Source organism: Sceloporus undulatus, chromosome 1 (assembly GCF_019175285.1).
Source record: "Sceloporus undulatus isolate JIND9_A2432 ecotype Alabama chromosome 1, SceUnd_v1.1, whole genome shotgun sequence".
In the NCBI taxonomy this organism is placed as follows: Eukaryota; Metazoa; Chordata; class Lepidosauria; order Squamata; family Phrynosomatidae; genus Sceloporus; species Sceloporus undulatus.
The window spans coordinates 169210277-169230797 of NC_056522.1; the positions used below are offsets into that span (position 1 = coordinate 169210277).

The following is a 20521-nucleotide window of genomic DNA, read 5'->3' on the forward strand; positions in this document are numbered from 1 at the left end:
GGGGTCGCTGGGGCCAGGATCAGCATGCAGGAGCAGTCAGGGGATGATGGGATAGGTGGCTGGGGGTTGCTGGGGCCAGGATCAGCATGCAGGAGCAGTCAGGAGATGATGGGTTAGGTGTCAGGGTGAAGGAGAGGAGCAGATGGGGGTCTAGGAGAAGGCAGGGGATGATGGGATTGGTGGCAGGCTGAAGGAGGGGAGCAGATTGGGGTCTAGGAGGAGGCAGGGGTCACAGGGGATGATGGGATCGGCTGGTTGGCAGAGAGGAGGAGATGGCATGAAGGAGGAGGAGGGGGATGACAGAGCAGGACGCAGGGGCCAAGGGGGTGGCATCGGAGTGCTTTTCCACACCAGACCAAATTGCAGTGCAGTCGAAGGCAGCCAGGAAGTGAATTTTCTGAAGTCACTTTTTTCCGTTTTAACCAAAATGAGGGGTGACTTCAGAAATGCTGCTGAAGCAATTCGCAAGGGGCTCCCATAGAAATCAATGGCGTCTGATAAAACAGTCCCTTTATGAGGTGAAACCGCATCGTTGGAAGTGCAATCACTTTGGAAGTGAGCTGGAACTGAGCCACAACACCACGCAAAAGCTCCGTGTGATATACTCCCTAGTTTTCTTTTTTGCCACCAAAATAATCCATTTGTCAGCCAAAATCACAGTATTAATCTGTGTGGATATAAAAAAAAAACTGATGTGGTAGAGCTCTTTCACAAAAATTCCAGTTTAGGCATCAGGTGAATGTGATTGGGATGTGTAGCAGGCAGGATTACCCAATATTTGCCCCTGTCCCCCATTATAACTTTGTTTCTGGTAGGGGAGGTAGAAGGACTTGCTACATTGTGGATGAAGCTGTCTTTGAGGGTGTATAAAGCACAATCAGAGGTAGTCAAGATGATGAAAGTTATTAATGAGGAAAACAGATAAATTAAGAGAGGCTTCAATAGTTTCCTTTTGCCTGAGTCTGCTGGAAAGGGCATGGTTCTGACGTCTCCTCTCTACCTTACTGAGTTAATTGACTACAAACCACTTTTGCAATTAGAATTTAATTTGCAGCAATGGAAGCAATCTGAAGACAAAAGAGGGGGAATAGAAGGAAAAATAAACTGGGGCATTTTAAAAGCATTTTGAGATTAATGGGACTGTCCCTGCCAAATCTGGATCACTGAAGGATATGCTTCTGAGTATGTCTTGCTACCCAAGCTATAACACTATTTCTAAAAGCAGCAGAACTACAATTGCTAACAATATTAAAGTTTTACTTTCTCAGGTAGGGCCTCATACTCTCCTGCTCGGATGGCTGGCAATGATCTCCGACTCTCCTTCACAGCAGCTTCACCATAGAGATACACTGCAAAGAAAGGGCAGCTTTACAGAGAAGAAGCAAAAGACCCAGGGTTCTTTGGCAGCAAACTACAGAAATTAATTGGGAGATTTTAATGTAGACGTTGAACAGCACTGGAGATAGAATAGCTCTTTTCTTTTTCTTTTTCGTTTTTTGAGGATCAGCTGTCCCCAAGCATCACCATCTGGAACCTGCCTGAGAGGTAGGTCCAGAACCACTGCAACACAGAGCTTCCCATTTGCAACCCACTCAAGCATTCCAGAATGATAGTATGGTTGATGGTATCGAACACTGCTGTGAACACACTGTCAATGCACATGCAAAAATCATACACTAAGGTGACCATAACAGCCTGAACTTTGTATCCTGCTCTGAAAGTAATTAAAATTTATCTAAATTTATCTAAATTTTAATTATATTCTGAAATACATTGTACTTTTATTTGCTTTTAAAAAATCTCTCCCATGGTTTCAACATTTCTGGAAATTTTACATCTTTATGTAAAGGGGTGGGGGACAGATATAATAGAGCTTGGAGCCAGTGAGCACAATCCCACAAGGAATTTGTGGTTACCAGATGTCCAAAAAGATACCAAAAACAAAGTGTCATGCAAACCAGAGGAGAAGGAGAAGAAGGAAGAAGTGACTAAGATATTTTGAAGAGAAATTTCACTGGGTGGCATTAGATGGCCAATTGCTAGCTTTCTTCCTCTTTGTCAATGGCCAACTTACCTGGCACACACAATTCATCTGCTAGACGTTTTCCAAAGAGATTAGCACAGCGAATACATTCTTCCATAGTGACATTCATCACTGGGACAAATGGGCAGACATCCAGAGCTCCCATCCGGGGGTGCTCACCTAGGGCAGGAAAACATAGCTTCTGAAATGGGCAGTAAAATCAGAAGGGGAGGGAAATCAAACGAACAATTGCGGAAAAGAAAAGCTAAAACATAGAGAAAACTGAATTTCCACATGTGTTTAATAAATAATATCTGAAGACTAAGCTAACATCCAGGGTCAGTGCAACTGACCTTCTGTAAATAATGGCTGGTTAAGCTAAATAGATTTGTTTTGGAAGGCAAAAAATGACACACCACAAATGCAAGACTAAAGTCAAGGATACATTTCATACATGGTGGTATCTGGTATTTTAGGAACATTTATTTTGGGGAGTATAGGAGACACAGCTCACTCAGAAGTGCCTTGGGGCTACAGCTGCATTTGTGTCTTCATATATCTGACACATAAGCATACAATATGCAGTGGGGAATGGCAAGTTATAACTTTTAGAAGAAAAAAATGTATATGGATATGAAGAGCTACATGTCCCAGTCAGTTTTTGATCCACTGAGAATAACAACAGCAGGTACCAACCATGCTCATAATCCCTGAGTATTCAGCAAACTGGCCTCCAATTGCATACTGATTGCTGTGTCTTTTGAAAATACAACTAGCCCCCACCTGTTCAGGTCCACATAACAGGAGTGAGTAGCACATGAGGCTGGCCTATATAAAGCTTGCCTCACAACTCCCTGGAAGCTCTCTCATAAAAGTTCCAAGTTTCCATGAGCACAGAATTCTTGTGAGAGGACCTCCCTCTTAATATAAGCCAGCCTTACCTGCACCAGCCAGTCTTCCTCTGGGCTGGCAATAAAGAGGACTATCCTATAATGCTGTTTTTAAAAATCTGACAACCTTAGCTGGCAAGGCTGAACCCACTCTTGGTGGCCATGGCTGGCATAGAAAGTTACATATCTCCCTTTTCTCATAATTGTTTCCTTACAAAACTGCTTTACAATTTTTAAAAAAAAAGGTATTCCAGGAATCTTTAGTCCTACACATGTGTATATATCATGGAGTCTTGTCCCAAATGCCCATGTAATGATTAAAAATAAGGCCAGGTGAAAGTGCAATGCACATTCATACTTGTTACCATTAATAAGGAGCAAATAAGACAAGAGTATATTGAGTACTGGACTTTCATATTCCTGGTTTCAACTTATCCTTCATCCACAAATTCACTGGATACTACTGTTTGCCATCTTCAGACTTGCAATATGTATATTGTGCATTTTAGTTGGTCAATAATGGTATCACTGTTTTCTGGATTGTTGATGTTATTGGATTAGCTTTATAGAAAACATGGTATGGAGGTTGTGTACTTCTAAAAGGTTTATGTCGCTACCAGTTTCCAAATTCCAGGAAAATTGGAAGACACATACAAATGCCCTCTCCCTTCAATTGTCAGACTAGCAAATTAGGCTTATATTATCCTTACATCAATCCTATGAGATTTTCTGGACTGGAGAGACATGCAGTGTTCTTGACTGAGGAGATTATCACACAGAGACAGGATAAGGACAGGATCACTCCTCTGTCCTTATCGCATCTTTGACTGTGATCCCACAAAAGGCTTTCAGATCGCAGTACTGTCATTGCATCATTGAAGCAGCATTGCATTAATGTGAACCCCTGTTAATACAAAACAGCAGGCAATACTGCTTCAATGATGGGATAATGATGGGACAATGACGGGGTCTATGCAATGTCATTTGAAAATCTCACACGATCATGGTCAGTTGCGCTTTCTGGACAGGATAATGTCTGGATAAGTGCGACATCGTATGAAAATCTTCTCGCGATTGTGCTATGAGCACAAGAAAAAGACGGAACAAGGTTGTCTTGTCCCCCATCCGATAATCTCCTGAGTCTCTGCAGAGACATACACCAAGGTTGCATTTATGCAACACAGCAGCATAAGGCTGGGAATGGTCCAGAGAATTGCCAGGTAGAGAAGTGGGCTACAGTGCTGGAGGATCCTAAAATGCAAAGGAACAGAGACCCAGGTCGCAGGACGTTACAAAAGTATTTCGACTCTCACTAATTTTGTACCACATCAGTGGCCAAATGGATGGTTCAGTAAGTTGAAAGGCTGTACAGTATGACTGCAACATGGCATAAAGGACCTTATTTGCTTCTTCTGTTCTCTAAAAGTTTCCTCTCATCGTATTGCAATTACCTTTATGTCTTGCCATGTCAATGAGTTGAAAAGCTGTTCTGGCAGCATTCAGTGCACCCTCAATGATGTCTTGAGGACTCCCCACAAAGGTGTAAACTGTCCGATTGGTGGAAGGACCTGCATCCACATCCAGAAGTATGCAACCTTCGGTCTGAGAGATTGCCTTGGCAATCTCATCTATCACCTGTACAAAGCACAGCCTGTTAGTCTGTCTGAAACAGTGCAACCTCAGTATTAAAGAGATGCAAAACCATTTTGTTAAACTGGAAAGCTACGTCTTATGATCTGGTAAAAGGACCATGCTTAATATTCAAGCTTGGTTCAGTCTATCATGTCAACACAGGAGAAACCTTCCCCTGTATGGCTTCAAATTGTTCAGGGAGCATGCAGTGAGTAAAGAGCATAGTCCAAATATGAGTATATTATTTGAGTAACCAAATTGCTGTTGAAGTATTACTATTATTATTATTATTATTATTATTATAGATAAAACTCACAAAATACAAAAGTTAAAAAGTGATTGAAATATTAAAAGTAATCCTGAGAGTTGCAGTTTAATTAGGGGCCTTTAGCATCCTTAGCAAGAGAGCTCTTCTGGGTCCCGTAACCAAACTACCAATCCCAAGATACCATAGGATGCAGCCATGGAATCATAGTGTTATAATTTTATAGAGCAAAAGATCCCTTGGTTAGGGGAAGGGGAACATCTAATCCATGGGCCAAAATCTGACCAAAAGAGGTTTCCACACCCTGCAAGAAGCCCCAGCCAGTATTTGGCTGATAGTAAGGGTTTCCTTTCCAAAGTAACTGCTCTGGTGCCCACTTAGACTTTCATTTGGCCTGAATTCCAAGCTTTCATTTTAAAACAAAGTACACCTCTAGCTCTTGTAGAAGCTGAGATATAGGGGGAAATATGGACACACTCTTCTTCCAAAAATGTTCTGCAAGAAATAAGTCTGTCCTGGAATTTTAGACATGAAGGGACAGAGACAGCAAAGAATGTGAGCCATGGAGGGCAAGAAGCAAGTGGGGGTACACGTCGAGAGCACAAAATGAGGTGTGGGGGCTAGAGCACAAGAAGCAAGGGAGGGACACACCATTTGGGTTCAAGAGAGGGCAAGGGAAGGAGCAGAAGAGAACGGAGTGTGAGCAGTGAAAGCAGTGAAATGCAAGAAGGACGGGAGGATTGCACCACACACATGCAAGGTGAGACAAGGGAAGGAGCAAGAGAGATGAAAAGAATGAGCAGTGCGAATGGTGGAGACAAAGAAGCAAGAGAAGTAATATTTCGTCATCCATTTTCTATTAAGTGAATTGGTGGTATTCAGCAGATTACATGCTTACTCATATTAAATTTAATATTGCCTGTGTTTAAGGTATATAAATATAAGCAAAACTCTTTTCTGTACATCTGTGAAACATTTCCAAAATTATGCTCTTATTTACAGATGAGTCTCACTTCCAACCAGAAGGTACATAAGGCTGGCAAATGATAGGCCAGTGTTCTTTAGTGCCACACACTGGATCTCTTTATACAGAAAAGCAATTCAGAACTTACCTCTTTGTTGTTGCCTTCAGAAAAATTGGGGACACACTCCACTAATTTTGACATTGTTCTATCTGGGATACTGTCTTCACCCTGTTAGACTAGTGGTAATCCTAGATGTTTTCCCCCTCTGTCCTACTCACTGAAAACAGTAAGCTGGAAAATGTAAGGAGATCAGAGTTACATAGCCAGTGACCTTTTTCGATTGCCAGGGTTTCTCATTAACTACCCCAAACTTTCTTTACCAGATTGACACTTTGTACTGTCTGTTTTCTTTGCTTTTAGATACTTGGCCTGGCTCTATTCATGACTTACATTCAACTGCAACACTGAAAAATGGGATGTTAGTGTACAAAATATTTGAAAACATCTGTTCTCACAATGAGAAACCACATGCTCAATGCATGAAAATTAATGTGAATTTCCCATTTGTTTGTCTGACAAAGTGAACTTTCTTCCATGAAAGCTTACATCCCAATTATTAAAAAAAAAGCACACACTTAGGAGTTTATCATACGGGATGAATCCTGTGCAGAAACTAGATTTTAAGTGAAAACAACCCACTTTTGCAGGTTGTTTTTCACATGACGTTCAGGGTTAACCCAAACAGAAAGTAGAAAAATCCTCAAATGTGGGTTGTTTTTCAGACAACGTTTATGTGAATTACTGTAACGGGAAAATAACCCGAAATGAAAGCTGACAAAACCTGTTCCTTTTTACTTTCTGGAAATTCCAAAAGTAAAAAGGAATGGTTTTTGTCAGCTTTTGGTTCAGGTTATTTTCACGTTATTTCTCTTTTTTCCAATGCATCTGAAAAACAACCTGCATTTATGGATGTGTAGCGGATTTTAAAATTCAATTTCTGCAAGAGATTCGCCTCTGTGTACCGCCATGTGATAAGGTCTATAGACATATGGCTACATGTCTTAAAGATGTACTGTATTCAGGGAAGTATGCATGTCATTTCACAAGACTCAAAAAGGACCTTATATTCCTATAGTGCAGGTAGTAAATCTTTCTTGGGTCAAGCGCTAAATTGTCCCTTGGCTGAGATGTTACGAACTGCAAGTCAGTAAAGAACCTAGTACTCTAAGGGGCAATCTAGGCAGGTGTCACTTTCCACTCTACATTTCTCTTGTATCCAAAATGTCATTTTCTTCTCATTCATTGGCACTTCAAGTCCCTTACAGTGTCCAAGTGGAGGAATTATTGATGTTCATACAGTCATGTGAACCCCTATCCACACTTAGAATCATAGAATCATAGAATCATAGAGTTGGAAGAGACCACTAGGGCCATCCAGTCCAACCCCCTGCCATGCAGGATGGGCAGTACTTTTCCTCCACCCCACCAAACTCTACCCCAACCTGTGTGCTCTGCTGATTTTGGGGATAGCGTCTACATTTTCCTGTCATTGAGAAAACATGGGATGCCAGTTGAAAGAGGAGAAAAAAACAAAATTAAAACTAAAGTGGTCAGTGTACAAAAACTACAGACACCACAGAGGAAAAAAGAGATTTTGATGCACAGTCAACAAATGACCATGACCCAGAAGGATACTGTGGCTGATGGTATCAAATGATGCTGAAAGATCCAGGAAGACCAATAGGGACTTACTTACCCTGTTAAACTCTTGCTATGGTCATCCACCAATGCACCAAAGCTGTTTCTGTCCCATAACCAGGCCTGAACCCATATTGGAATGGGTCCAGGCAATCAGTTTCATCCAAGGAAGCTTGTCTTGGATGTTATTGCGCACTTCCACATATACCAGGCTTATTCCCATGTTCATACAAACATTCATTCATATATTCAGGCAAGCACTCAATTTTCTGAGGTGTGTTATAGTATGTTTGAAAGAAAGAGAATGCAATTATTGACAAAGGTTGCTGATTCATAGGACCTTTCCACATGTTTGTGAGCTGCACATAGAGCTAAATTGTGATATATTACAGATCTGAACCATTCATGATAGGTATAACTAGAGGTTTCCTGACCAACACTCAAACCATTTGAAGTAGCTTTGCAGCAGCAATTAAAACTACAACTTGTCTTTACTGCAAAAGGTTAATGGGCTTCTGTCCTAGGACAGATCACAGAAGGACAGTTTTAACTGAAACATCAGTCCTGGGAGAGGAGTATTTATTATGCCAGTACCCTAATCCAGATTGGAATGGGGAGCCCAAACTGTACATCAGGCACAAATGGCAACAATATTTAATATAAAATGTATTTTCACCTATGAATCCAAAAAGAGTTTGAAATTTCTAGATATTGAAGCCTACATACAGTACTAATATTGTGTGTGTATGCTCCTTCAAGTAGCCTGTTGACTTATGGTGACCCCATGAATTTCATAGGGTTTTCTTAGGCAAGGAATATTCAGAGGTGGTTTCGCCAGTTCCTCCCTCTGAAATATAGCCTAAAACTCATGGTATTCATTGATCATCTCTCATCCAAGTATTAACCATATCTGACTCTGCTTAGCTTCCAAAATTGGGGGGGGGGGGGGGAATCTGAGTATTTAGGCGGCTGAAACTAAAATCTATATTAAATATTAGTGCCAACTAATGCAAACACATTGAATCATTGGGCCTTGTCTAAATGTTAATTTACCAAATTATTATGAGATTATTGATTCAATGAACTAACTGTAGTTAGGAATAACAGCAGGGTTTTGTCAGAACCCATTCATTCATTTATTCATTCGGGGTTCTGTCATGATGATGTAAAGAGTTTAGATTAAGTCATCAAATTAGTAATTAGTTACATGCACATTGATGATAGGTACATACAACCTTCACCTTGTTGTATGACGTGTTGGAATGTATGAAGGCAGACTGGTTAAAGCTGCTGATCATATTTAGTAGTGAGTATACACACACACACACACACACATTCTCATATATAAATATAAATCTTAGAGTGTCTTAGCAGAGGATGTCCGGAGACCAAATGATCCCCGCATTGGGTTGCTTTGATGTAGGGCTCCAAGCCTCTGCTGGGGGGGGGGGGGGTTTGGAGAAAACATCTGAGAGGGAAAGGAAAAAAAGAGTGGGGGTCACTGGTCACTTTAAATTAAGGCTTCCCCTTTGTGTGCCTCAGATTCTTCAAAGACGTGGCCAGAAATGCTTCTACTTAATCTTTATAATAAACTTTGTTTTACTTGAAGTTTGTCGTGGATTATTGGTCAGAGCAATCCCAAGTCTCACAGGTTTGAGTATGCAAAAAGATCTAGTAGCACCTTTGAGACTAACTGAAAGGAAGAAGCTGGTAGCATGATCCTTCCTAGACTAGAGCCTACTTCCTCAGATGCATTGAGGAAGTATGCTCAAGTCCACAAAAACTCATGCTAACTGCTTCTTTCTTTCAGTTAGTCTCAAAGGTACTACTAGATCTTTTTGCATACTGATTTTCCAGACTAACACGGGGCCCGAACAGAAAGGCCAAAAAATACCTGCTTTGGGTCACTTTGGAGGTATGTTGTTTAAATGACATACGCATTTGGCACAGAACATTTTGACTTAAATCCAATTTTTAGTATCATTTTTTTTAGAGCAGACCCATCAAATCAATGAAATTCATACAGTGCTGATTTACCCACATTCTCATGGTCCATCTGCTTAGTCTTTCTCTCCAGGGCCAATTCATACCATTGCCTGGAAAAAGAAGTGAAGGCAATTGACACTAGTCATGTCTTATCCTTTCTCTGCTCTTTCACTGTTTGTACATCTCTGAAAGGCAGGGGGAACAGGCAGCCACGGCAAGGTGGAGGAAGAGGGCCACGAGTTTCTGGGGGCTAGCTGCGGTCCTGCTCTGTTAGGGTCTTATTATTATTATTATTATTATTATTATTATTAAACTTTATTTATGAAGCGCTGTAAATTTACACAGCGCTGTACATAAAATCTTTTTAATTAGACGGTTCCCTGCCCTTGGGCTTACATGACACAAAAGGAGAAGGGAGTGGTGGAGGGAAAGGGTAAGAGGTCCAGCAGTTCCTCTCTACCTCCAAGGCCTGGACCAAGGCAGATGGACTGGAGGGAGGGCTTGGGTTCTTGGAGCTCCTTCCTGCTCCGCGCTAAGGGCGCACTAAACGCCCTGGTGCGGAGCGAGGACGTCACGTCTGCGCCGCCCCGTATAGAGGCGGTGCGAGGGGGTGCGGAAGCACCACCCCTTTCTAACCCTAGTACGCGCTCTGTGTGTACTTTCTGGCCCGTTTGTAACGGGCCATAGATTCTGAAAAGGTACAGTACCCCCTCTTGTCCCACAGACTATTTTAATGCATCAAAATACTGGAGGAGGTTCAGCTGGAAACAAGACAACAAGCAAAAATATACCATCTTGTGCCCATTTTAACTTCCCAAAGATTGTTCAGCAATACAAAATGCTAAAATAAAAATTGAGGCAGTTACAAATCAATTTAGTTTCAGCAATGTAACAGCCTTGGAGAAGATATCTATAGGTTCATTCCAGAGAGGGATGAACAGCTGCTCTTGACTGGACTGAAATCCTCTTGACTAGTAACAACTAGAGAAAATCCCTTAAATCAGTTGAATGGTGAGCCAACAAATGGGGTAAATCTCAATGAATCAATGGGACTACTTTTGTAAGGAGTAGCATTAGGATTGAGGCCCTGGTATGAAAAGGGAAGGAAATGTACAAAGGTTTGCACCAGGCATTTGTGTAAAAGACACTATTCTGATGATTCATCTGCCTCAGAACTATCTGGTAGCTCTCCAGCTGTTTGTTTGGCTCCAGCCACTCTTCTGCCTTTTGGGAGATGTGAACACACCCAGATATAGTACAAAAGCATAGAAATGAAATGTGGGGGTCCTCTACAACATCAGCACAAAGCATACAGGCATGAGAGGTATATCTAATCACCCATGTCAGGCCTCTTCAAAAGCGAAATCTCAGAGCGTATTGGCTCTTGAGAATGGATACCTTTTAGAAGCATATTCAGGGTCCAAGAGAAACCATGGCCAAGCCAGCTGTGATCTCAGTGGAATAAGAGAAAAGTGGCCAAGAGGCCTCTCTCTTTCCTTATTTAAAAACAACAACAACAATGCAATATTTAACTTGACATTTGTAAACTGAGGAATGAACTATTTTATTTTATTTATATTGAAATGTAACTCCCACCGTTACGCCAATCAGCTTGTAGCAGCTAACAACAATTCAAATATAAAAATAGTTATCACTTTTGAAAACAATACAATTATCCAAAATGAATGAAACAGAATAACCAGCAGATCAGTCAGAAACAGCTTCATACAAAAAGCGTACACACTACTCCACTCCCATTTTTGGCAGATATCCTTTTATTACCTATATACTGTGTCTGTGTGTTCTTTCTATTAGACATCTGAGGGTAAGAACGGCAGAAGGCACTACCAAGCAAAAAGGGCCTTGTTGTCTTCTTTTGAAAGTTCGCACAAACAGTTCAACAGCAGCAAGGTATCTCCAAGGAATTTTGATGGGACAATGTCAATCACCACCTTCCTGAGGTCAGCAGGGTTGTTGTGCATGGGATTGGAGCTCAGGTCAGGCCTTTGCTTTAGGATGCCGTAAGTGTTGATGAGAAATTCACTAAATACAGGGTGGAATTCTTTATGATAGCCCATCTTCTCCAGGCGGGTAGTCAGATCTAGGTAGCGCTGGGTCATGGATCTATATTTTTTCTCATCCACAGAGCCATCTAGAGATTTCATGGAGACCTAGGGATTTTGAAACATGACCCCTATTGTTAGCGGTTTATGGAAATGCTATTAAGCTAACTTGCATTTACCATGGAGAAAAACAAAGGAGAAAATGATTAACTTTTTCTTGTACTTTGTAAAGGGAAGACATTTTATTTTACACAGCTTTTACAGACTTGGGGTTTCAGCAAGCAGTCCTTTTAAGTTACTTTCTAGGTCAGCAATTCTTGTTGCTATTCTGTGGCTGGGTTTCTATAAGTATATTATTATTATTATTATTATTATTATTATTATTATTATTTCCCACTCTTTTTCCAAAACTGGGACTCAGAGAGGCTTACAAGATTAAAAACAGTACAATTAAAAACATAGAAAAATGTTACATGATGAAAATGAAAAGTATCCATTAACAGTCCACCAACATCGCTCTAGTCTGCATCTGATTCACTTCATCACCATCAACTGCCTGAAGAACCAGGGGGCTGGTTTGGCTCCACTCTGTAAGAGGGGATGCTCAGGAGTAATTGTGTCCACCGCCATGGCCATTTCTCCATTTCAAAGGTCAGCCAGAGCTGACTAATGTTTTAACAAAGATGCACACGTATCTCTCAATTGTAGGACTATGACTGTCCCCTACCTGTTTGATCTTCTCAGGAATATTGGACACTGTGAATCCATATAGCCGTGTGATTCCAGGAAACACGTGTGCAAGGATACGTCTGTCTAACTGAAAAGCAATCTCTCCCACTATACGTCCATTTCTCTTATTGTTTTGAGCAAGCTCTATATCTGTGGGGTGTGAAAGAAATGGGAATTAGATAATATTTAGATTGGAGAAAAGAAGATTGAAAAATGGCATTATTTGTTGTTATTTGCCGTCAAGTCAATGCTGACTTAAAGAGCCAATGTGGTATAGTGGTTTGGGTGTTGGAATAAGACTCTGGAGACCAGGATCTGAATCCCTATTCTGCCATGGAAACCCACTGGGTGACCTTGAGCAAGTCACACTCTCTCAGCCTCAGAGGAGGCAAAAGCAAATCCTGTCTGAACAAATCTTATTATTATTATTATTATTAACCTTTATTTACGGTATATAGCGCTGTAAATTTACACAGTGCTGTACATCCCAAGAAACCCATGTGATAGGATTGCCTTAGGGTCACAATAAGTTAGGGATGACTTGAAGACACACAACAACAGCAATGACTTTGATTTATGGCAACCCTATGAATGACAGACCACCAGAAACTCAGTTTATCAGCTGCTCTACTCAGTCTTCCAAACTCAGGAACAGCCAGCTTTAATTATTTGAAAGGATGTAATGTACATGATGGTTGTTATTGCTGCTTTGGAGACTAGGACAAACCACATGATTCACATTGTTGCTATTGATGTTGTTGTGTATCCTGCGTTCCCAAAAAAAAACCTGGGACTCAAAAAAGCTCATAATTTAAAAGAATGCTATTAAAAAATATAACAAGTTAACACTAAAATAGAATTAAACTATTTATAGTATTAAAACAGAGGCACTTAAAAAATAAAATATTCTAACAGAAAATAAAAAATAAGGGAAAACATATAGAGATATAGAGATATATGGTATGGAAATAGATTAAGGGCCTGAACAGACAGGCCAAAATAAAGCTGCTTTGGGTGACTTTGGAGGTAGGCTGTTTAAATGACACATGCATCTTAAGAGGCCAGAAGCTGTGCCAAAGCTGCGCTCCAGTCCTTAGGACTGGAGCACGGCTTTGGCATGGCTTTTGGCCTCTTACAACGCATGCATCATTTAAACAGCAAACTTCCAAAGTCACCCGAAGCAGTTTTATTTTGATCTGTCTGGGTGGGCCCTTAGTCATACCTGACTAGTGCAATTGGGGGTCATTGATGTAAATGTAAAGGGACACAGCAGTAATGGATTGCAGGCTCATCAAGCAACAGGTGTTGCCAAAACCACTTTTTTTCTGCATATGATTGTGGTTTAAAAGCCACATATCCTATATTTAGACTTGACCTTAGTATTAAAGCATATCTGAAATGTAAACTGTTTTAATTTTTTTACTCCTCTTTCTAACAACCTCATACTCTATTGTACTGTACTCAAAACAGGTCCAACCTGGACCTTTCTTACAGATCTGGGGTAGTGATGGGGAGCAGGGACTTCCCCTCCTTGCAGAACCTGTCTTTAGATTTCTGCTCCCCACCACACCACACCTCAGTGTAGGCATTAACCAAACCTTGTAAAAATCCTAAGGAGACGAGCAGATTTATGACAATGCCAGTTTTCACACACATCTGAGACGGCTCTCTTCAACCCTGTCCGCCATAGTCCCACCACCCCATTTGTAGCATCTCTCTCAGCAGGTGGGCACTTGCAACAAGCATTTCCATGCACAGTGGGTCTTTGTTAACCACTGGGATTTGGTTCCAGGATCCCCCGTGAATAACAAAAATCTGTGGATGTTTAAGTCCTATTAAATATAATGGCATAGCAAAATGATGCCCCTTATATATAATGGAAAAATCAAGGTTTGCTAATTGGAATTTATACTTTTAAAAAATATTTTCAAACTGCGATTGCTTGAATCCATGGGAAAAAAATCCATGGATAAGGAGGGCCAACTGTACATGGCTTTTTAGGTTCATTACATAGAGTATGCAATGGGTATGATATATATTACATTTACAATGTCATTTTAAGCAACATATGACCTTAAATATGGAGCTCTGCCCTTCAGAGCAGTATAGTTTCCCATAAGTTTTCAACATCAGAAACCCAGTTCAAAGTGGGGTCCCAGCAAGCGGAAGGAGGCTAACTATGGTGCGTTACAGACCGCCCCTTTGGGGCGGCCTGTAGGCGCGCCTCTCCCTGCCGGATCGGGGCCTCAGCTGCCAGGACGGCAGCCTCCGGGGCCCCAATCCGCCACTTTCCAGGCCACGGGGAAATGGTAAAGGCCGCTTCCCCGCGGCCTGGAAAGGGGTGTCCTTGGGGCTTCATGCCCCAAGGACACCCAGTGGTGGCATGGAGGAGGAGAAAGGGGCTGCTCGGCCCCTTTCTCCCTTGCATTGCTGGCACAGCCATCTAAAGGCTGTGCCAGTGACGCAAATCACGGAAGGAGTTCCGTTTTGGAGCTCCTTCGGGCACCCTCGCACAGCACAAAGACCATGTCCGCGCTGCCCCATTTGCAGCCGTCTAAAGGCTGCGCCGGCGACGCAAATCATGGAAGGAGCTCTGTTTCGGAGCTCCTTCATGCGCCGTGAAAAGGACGTTCTAAGCGCCCTTGTGCAGTGCAAAGATGTCACATCCACGCCGCCCAGTTTGGAGGCGACGCATTCATGACGTCGTAATGGCACCCCCCGTGTGGAACTGGTGCCGCCATTTTGGACGCTCTGAGTGCGTATTAGGATTGGGAGCTTCCAGAAAGGTCGCCCCTTTCTAACCCTAGTATGCGCTCCTTGCGTACTAGGATGCCCGTCTGTAATGGGCCTCTTTGTCCTAACTCTGGTTCCAGTTCAGGCTGGTAGGGCTTATTCATTTCTTTGGGCCATATTTTGCAATGCAAAGTGTAAGTGTTGAGTTGAATTAGACTGAAACTCAGAAGAGGACCAACAGATAAAAGTTCTCCTCCCGGTACTGTCCACACTAAGCCTAGATTGGGGTCTATCCAATGGCAGTATGGGGCAGTGTGAACACCTCACGCAAAGGCACATCTTTGGAGCATGTGCTGTGTATATTTTGGCCGTTGTTTCATTTGGCCCCTTTTAATTAGCAAATGTTTCTATTTCTTTAGATTAGAAGCGGCTAGGCAGATAAAACTCAGTATTAAGAGAAATTGTTGTAAGCTGTCTTGAGATCATGAGACAAAGTAATATATGCAATTAATCAAATAAATACAATTAAGAAAAATACAATTAAGAAAAACAGAGATAAACTGAGAACTTGCTATTTCATGTGAACAATAGCACTGAATCTGTTAATCAGAGGCCTCCCTATGCCACAAAGAAGGTTTGGCCGTACCTGGGCAAACACTGACAAATTTCTACAGGGACATTACAGGAGAAGACAGATCGCACCACACTTGGATTTTCCCACACCATAAGCGTACTCTGTGGATTGCTATAAGACTCCTCATTAGAGAACAAATCACAGAATTTTCACCTCTGAACACCGTCATCCTCAACCAGTAGCAACATCTTAATATTACCATTTAGGTAGAATGTGTGGAACTTCTTTAACTTGTCTGAATCGGGTTCATCTGAAAATGAAACTCTCTTCTTCCTAAGCATCTCTTGTGGTTCTGGCTGCGTTTTCTCTTTGCTAGACTCCTGGGTACTGCTTAAAAGGTGGTGGGGCTGCCTTTCAGAAATCCTTGAGGAGGACCCTCCTTTGTATATTTTGAGGTCATCTGGAAAGGACGCTTGTGTGAGGATATCTTCCTTGTTTGATGCATTAGTCATTCTTGAGGAAGCTAGTTCTTCTGGCCATGATGGTGAGTGACCTAAAAGTCTTCCAGCCTTGTAGTGAGCTATAACAAAACACATTTAGTCATTTGGTCATTTCACAGTTCAAAAAAAAACAACAACAGGACAAATGTCTGGTTTAGGGTTGCCATAATTGTCCACTAAAACCCGGGACAAAATGTGGAATAAAATCTAGACCAAACTGTAGGACAACTGCAGGACAAAACTCAGCCCAAAATGTAGGGCATTTAAGAAAAATGGAGGACCTTAAATGCCCTACATTTTGGGCTGAGTTTTGTCCTGCAGTTGTCCTATAGTTTGGTCTAGAATTTGTCCTACATTTTGTCCCGGGTTTTAGTGGACAATTATCGCAACTCTAGAAACCTCCTGCATGACCAAATCTACACACAAATAATGTACAAGATCCTCATAGATTCCTCCCTGCCTTGTATAGGTGGACTGTACAGACTTTGGCATAAATAACAGACAATGTGCTAATATTTTTAATTTACTTTTACTTGATGTTACATTCTTTCCCACTATTTTTTTTTTTTTTTTTGAGATATCAATCAATCTTTATTTCGGTCATTGACCAGTATAAAATAAAATAAATAAAAAGAGTAAAATAATTAAATTAAAATAAATGGACTAAATATTGCATTCTTTCACATTATTTGTTATATTACTTTTCATCTTCTATTGGACCTGAATAAATATGTAACCTGGAAAGTAGCTTTGTTTGCCTTAGCAGCTAAAAAAATCAGGAACAAGTATATAACAGGGATAGCCATAAATTGTAAAGGTGATGACTATATTTGACAAAAATTTTAACCCATAATGACAACTGTTGTTCATTTGTTTAGAAATTCTATACCAGATACGAGATACTCGCATTTTAGATATAACTTACATGTATTTTTATATTGTTATATTGTTATATGTATTGTTATATTGTTGTGCTGTGCAATGACCTTTGGTCAAAAGCAATAAAATTTGAATTTGAATTTGATTACTTTTAATGTTTGATTTTTACATGGATACAGTTAAGCCTCTTGGGCATTTTTAATGGTAAAATAAGACACAAATGTAATAAATAAAAATAAAGCATAGTTTTTTGTGGGTTTTTTGGGCTATGTGGCCATGTTCTAGAAGACTTTATTCCTGACATTTCACCTGTATCTATGGCTAGCATCTTCATAGATACTGGTGAAACGTCAGGAATAAACTCTTCTAGAACAGGGCCTCATAGCCCGAAAAACCCACAAAAAACTATGGATGCCAGCCATGAAAGCCTTCAACTTCACCATCAAAAACAAACAAATAATAAATCTTTATTATCCCTTTGCTCCCCCTTCCCTCAGAAATCCCAAAAGGTTTTTGGTCCTTGATTTCATAAAATTACCAGGAAGTAATTAGTAAATAGTGTATTAATGTGCATTAATATATCATATAAAATTAGTAAATAGTGTATTAATATGCATTAATTTATCATCAACCATAATTATGGACATAGCATGAGATGAGTAGAACACATTAGTACTACAGTATATAAACAAGCTCATGGACTGGGATGGCCTCTTGCTGAATTTCTGTTACTGTACAGTGCATTGTTTTTTGTGTTTTTTTCAGGCTATGTGGCCATGTTCTAGAAGAGTTTCTTCCTGACATTTCACCAGCATCTGTGGCTGGCATCCTCAGAGAATGCTTGCCTGGAAAGGAGTTGGGTATATATATTGTGTGACCCGGACTGTACAGTGTGTTGTTTGTTGTGTGCTTTCAAATAATTTCCAACGTATGGTGACCCTAAGGTGAACCTAGGGGTTTTCTTGGCAAGATTTTTTCAGAGGAGGTTTGCCATTGCCTTCACCTGAGGCTGAGAGAGTGTGACTTGCCCAAGATCACCCAGTGAGTCTCTGTGGCTGAGCTGGGAATCAAATCCTGGTCTCCCAAAGTCCAACGCTCAAACCACCATCCCATGCTGGCTCTCTGAATATATTGTGTATGTTGTACCGTATGCTGCATGAATTATGTTTATAGACCCAATCCAGTATGCAGTTATATTATCACAATTCTTTATTATTATTTCTATTACTATACTTGGCAAATGGTGCATGTGGAGGGGGGGATTAAATTTTCACATTTCTCCCTAATTTTTTTTACATCTGAGATGCAATTCAAGAGGACTTATTTGCAAGACAGAGCAAACCAGAGAACCAATAAAGGAATAGTGGGGGTGGGTTGGGGTGGAGGCAGATCCTCTTTTCTGTGATGAATACAAATAGCAAACTTTACACACCATTACCACTAACTGTACATACAATGTGGGTTGCTGTGATATTCAGAATGCAGAATTATGTGTAGAATGGTAGTCTGCACATAATGAACCAAGAGACTTGTTCTCCAAAAGGAAGAAGCAATGAATGCTGAATAGGGCAGGGAATGACTGACATTATTAGAGAAATATATAGGTACATTCCTTCTTATGGGTTGAAACTGGAATATAGTCACATGCTTCTAAGAATAAGCTCCCTACTCTCTGCTCTGTTATGTGTGTCTATGCCCATGTGCACACAGATACACACACAGAGTTGACATCAAGTGATTCCTTCTCACCAATGGTAAGCGATAGTGAATTCTGAGCCTTTTCACCTTCAGAAAAAGCCCCATCTGTGACCCAAGCTTTCTTCAATTGAGAAATATTGGCTGGTTCTTCGAATTGTTTTCCGCCAATGGTTGAGCACGACATACTTGACAAGTGTGTGGCTTTCTTTTCCCCACCTCTGGGATGAAAAAAGGTAGGATCATTGTGGAGCCGTTTCATCTGTGTCTGAGCACTGGGACAGGACAGATTTGTGGTGTCTTTGGAGATGAGGTGTGGAGGATAATTCAAATGTTCTCTTCCAGTATACTGAGCTACAACAAGAAAAATAATATGGTTACCAGCTACAACAAGGAATGTGATTAGCTTATTTACAGTTGACTGGAAGCTAGCAGGTTCTATGGACCATACGTTCTTTCATATGGTTTGGCATATTACTTTGAAAAATTAATCCTTGAAAAGGTACACCAGTATTTATTTCTACATAATATTTCCAAAAGACATATATGGATTCCAAGAGGAATCTGGAACCATTTTTTTTGCAGTGGTCCATTAAAAAGTGACCTACAGTTCCACGTGCAGAGAATCGTTTCAAAGTTGATGCCCATAATGTCCAAAGTGAGCAATGATCCTTCAAACCTTACAGCTCAATCCAATATTTTGGACTTATTACCTAGACAGTATGTCAAGCATTGCAGCATTTAAATAAATAATTTAAATAATTTATAACTTCTGTTGGTCATCATATTTAAACTTTAGGAGATTATCACATGGGGAAAAGGACTGAACACTCCCATTCTTACCCCATCAATATGGCATGATCGCACGAAGATTATCACATGAAGTCTGTTGTTATCCCATCCTTCTGCCATTCTTATTGTGTGATTGCGATAAGATTTTCAAACAATGTCATGCTTACCCTGTCTTTCTCCCATCAGTGAAGCGGCATGGCTCCATCACCAGGTATTAATGGAAACTCCTGTTAATACAATGATGGGGCCACTGATGGGAGAAGGATGGGATAAGTATAGATGCAACAAGGATGGGGTAAGGACAGGAGCAATCCCTCTTACCCAGTGTGATAATGTAATGGCACCACCACCGTTTCCATATTTGCTTGTCTTGTAAATTATTAGCTTGACAGGTTTTGTTTTCAGAATAAATAGGGAGAGGGAAAAGGTTGTTTCTTACCTCCTTTTAACAATGAACCCATGTCAGGGTACGTAGAAGAAACATGAGGTGCTGATAACTGGACCTGATTGCTGTTGTTACACTGCTGTCCCAACAATAAGCGTAATTCATAGTTTTCCTTAAGCAGCCTGATCTGATTTTTCAGGTGTACATTTTCTTCCTGAATTCTTTTCATCCACTCTCTCTCCTCAGTCATCCTCTTCTCCCTCCTTGGTGAGGAAGGGTCAGTTTATGAGAGATGGCCTTGGCTGGACAGGTCACTTGTCCCAGTGCTTTGAAAGGCTCACAGAAACCTCAACAGGCTTAGAATGTTTTTACGACATTATGATGTCACCAGAACACTTAATAGAATGCTGTTGCTCCACCTAAATAATTTATTTGGACTAATCCTGGACTTTCTTCAGGGAATTCATGTTATAATATGCATACTGAATGAAACTGGGTACTCCACAAACATCCACAGGCATGTGAAGTCAAAGGCTTTCATGGCCAGTATCCATAGTTTTTTGTGGGTTTTTCGGGCTATGCGGCCATGTTATAGAAGAATTTATTCCTGACGTTTCACCAGCATCTATCAAGATGCCAGCCACAGATGCTGGTGAAACGTCAGGAATTAATTCTTCTAGAACATGGCCGTATAGCCTGAAAAACCCACAAA

The 20521-nt window shown here is 40.8% G+C and overlaps 2 protein-coding genes across 5 annotated transcripts in view; both read right to left on the bottom strand.

Annotated features, from left to right (window-relative positions):
- The window catches only part of FTCD (formimidoyltransferase cyclodeaminase), a 23649-nt gene extending 17563 nt beyond the window's left edge, over positions 1 to 6086 (bottom strand). Inside the window, 4 exon segments of the mRNA XM_042446669.1 lie at positions 1261 to 1349; positions 2075 to 2203; positions 4365 to 4548; positions 5923 to 6086. Coding sequence (XP_042302603.1) covers positions 1261 to 1349; positions 2075 to 2203; positions 4365 to 4548; positions 5923 to 5976 — 456 coding nt within the window. The 5' untranslated portion in view covers positions 5977 to 6086.
- Positions 6087 to 11070: 4984 nt separating this feature from the next.
- On the bottom strand, positions 11071 to 20169 carry SPATC1L (spermatogenesis and centriole associated 1 like). 4 transcript variants are annotated; one of them, XM_042446673.1, is made up of 5 exons: positions 19864 to 20169; positions 18852 to 18986; positions 15818 to 16138; positions 12250 to 12401; positions 11071 to 11630 (listed from the first exon to the last, which is right to left on the bottom strand). In XM_042446673.1, the coding sequence occupies exons 1-5, from the start codon at positions 20057 to 20059 to the stop codon at positions 11304 to 11306; spliced, it is 1131 nt and encodes a 376-aa protein (XP_042302607.1). In that variant the 5' UTR covers positions 20060 to 20169; the 3' UTR covers positions 11071 to 11303. The 4 variants fall into 4 exon arrangements, with proteins under 4 accessions (XP_042302607.1, XP_042302606.1, XP_042302605.1 ...); XM_042446672.1 differs by having other exon boundaries at positions 18822 to 18986; XM_042446671.1 differs by having other exon boundaries at positions 18723 to 18986.
- Positions 20170 to 20521: the final 352 nt, after the last annotated feature.

Bases quoted from the DNA above. Each gene is read 5' to 3' on its own strand.
- SPATC1L (XM_042446670.1), bottom strand. From the start codon at position 20,059: ATGACTGAGGAGAGAGAGTGGATGAAAAGAATTCAGGAAGAAAATGTA. The intron at 12,402-15,817 runs GTAATATTAAGA...CACACCCCACAG, and splicing joins CCACACATTCTACCTAAATG to ATATAGAGCTTGCTCAAAAC. The intron at 11,631-12,249 runs GTAGGGGACAGT...CAAAATCCCTAG, and splicing joins TTCCTGAGAAGATCAAACAG to GTCTCCATGAAATCTCTAGA.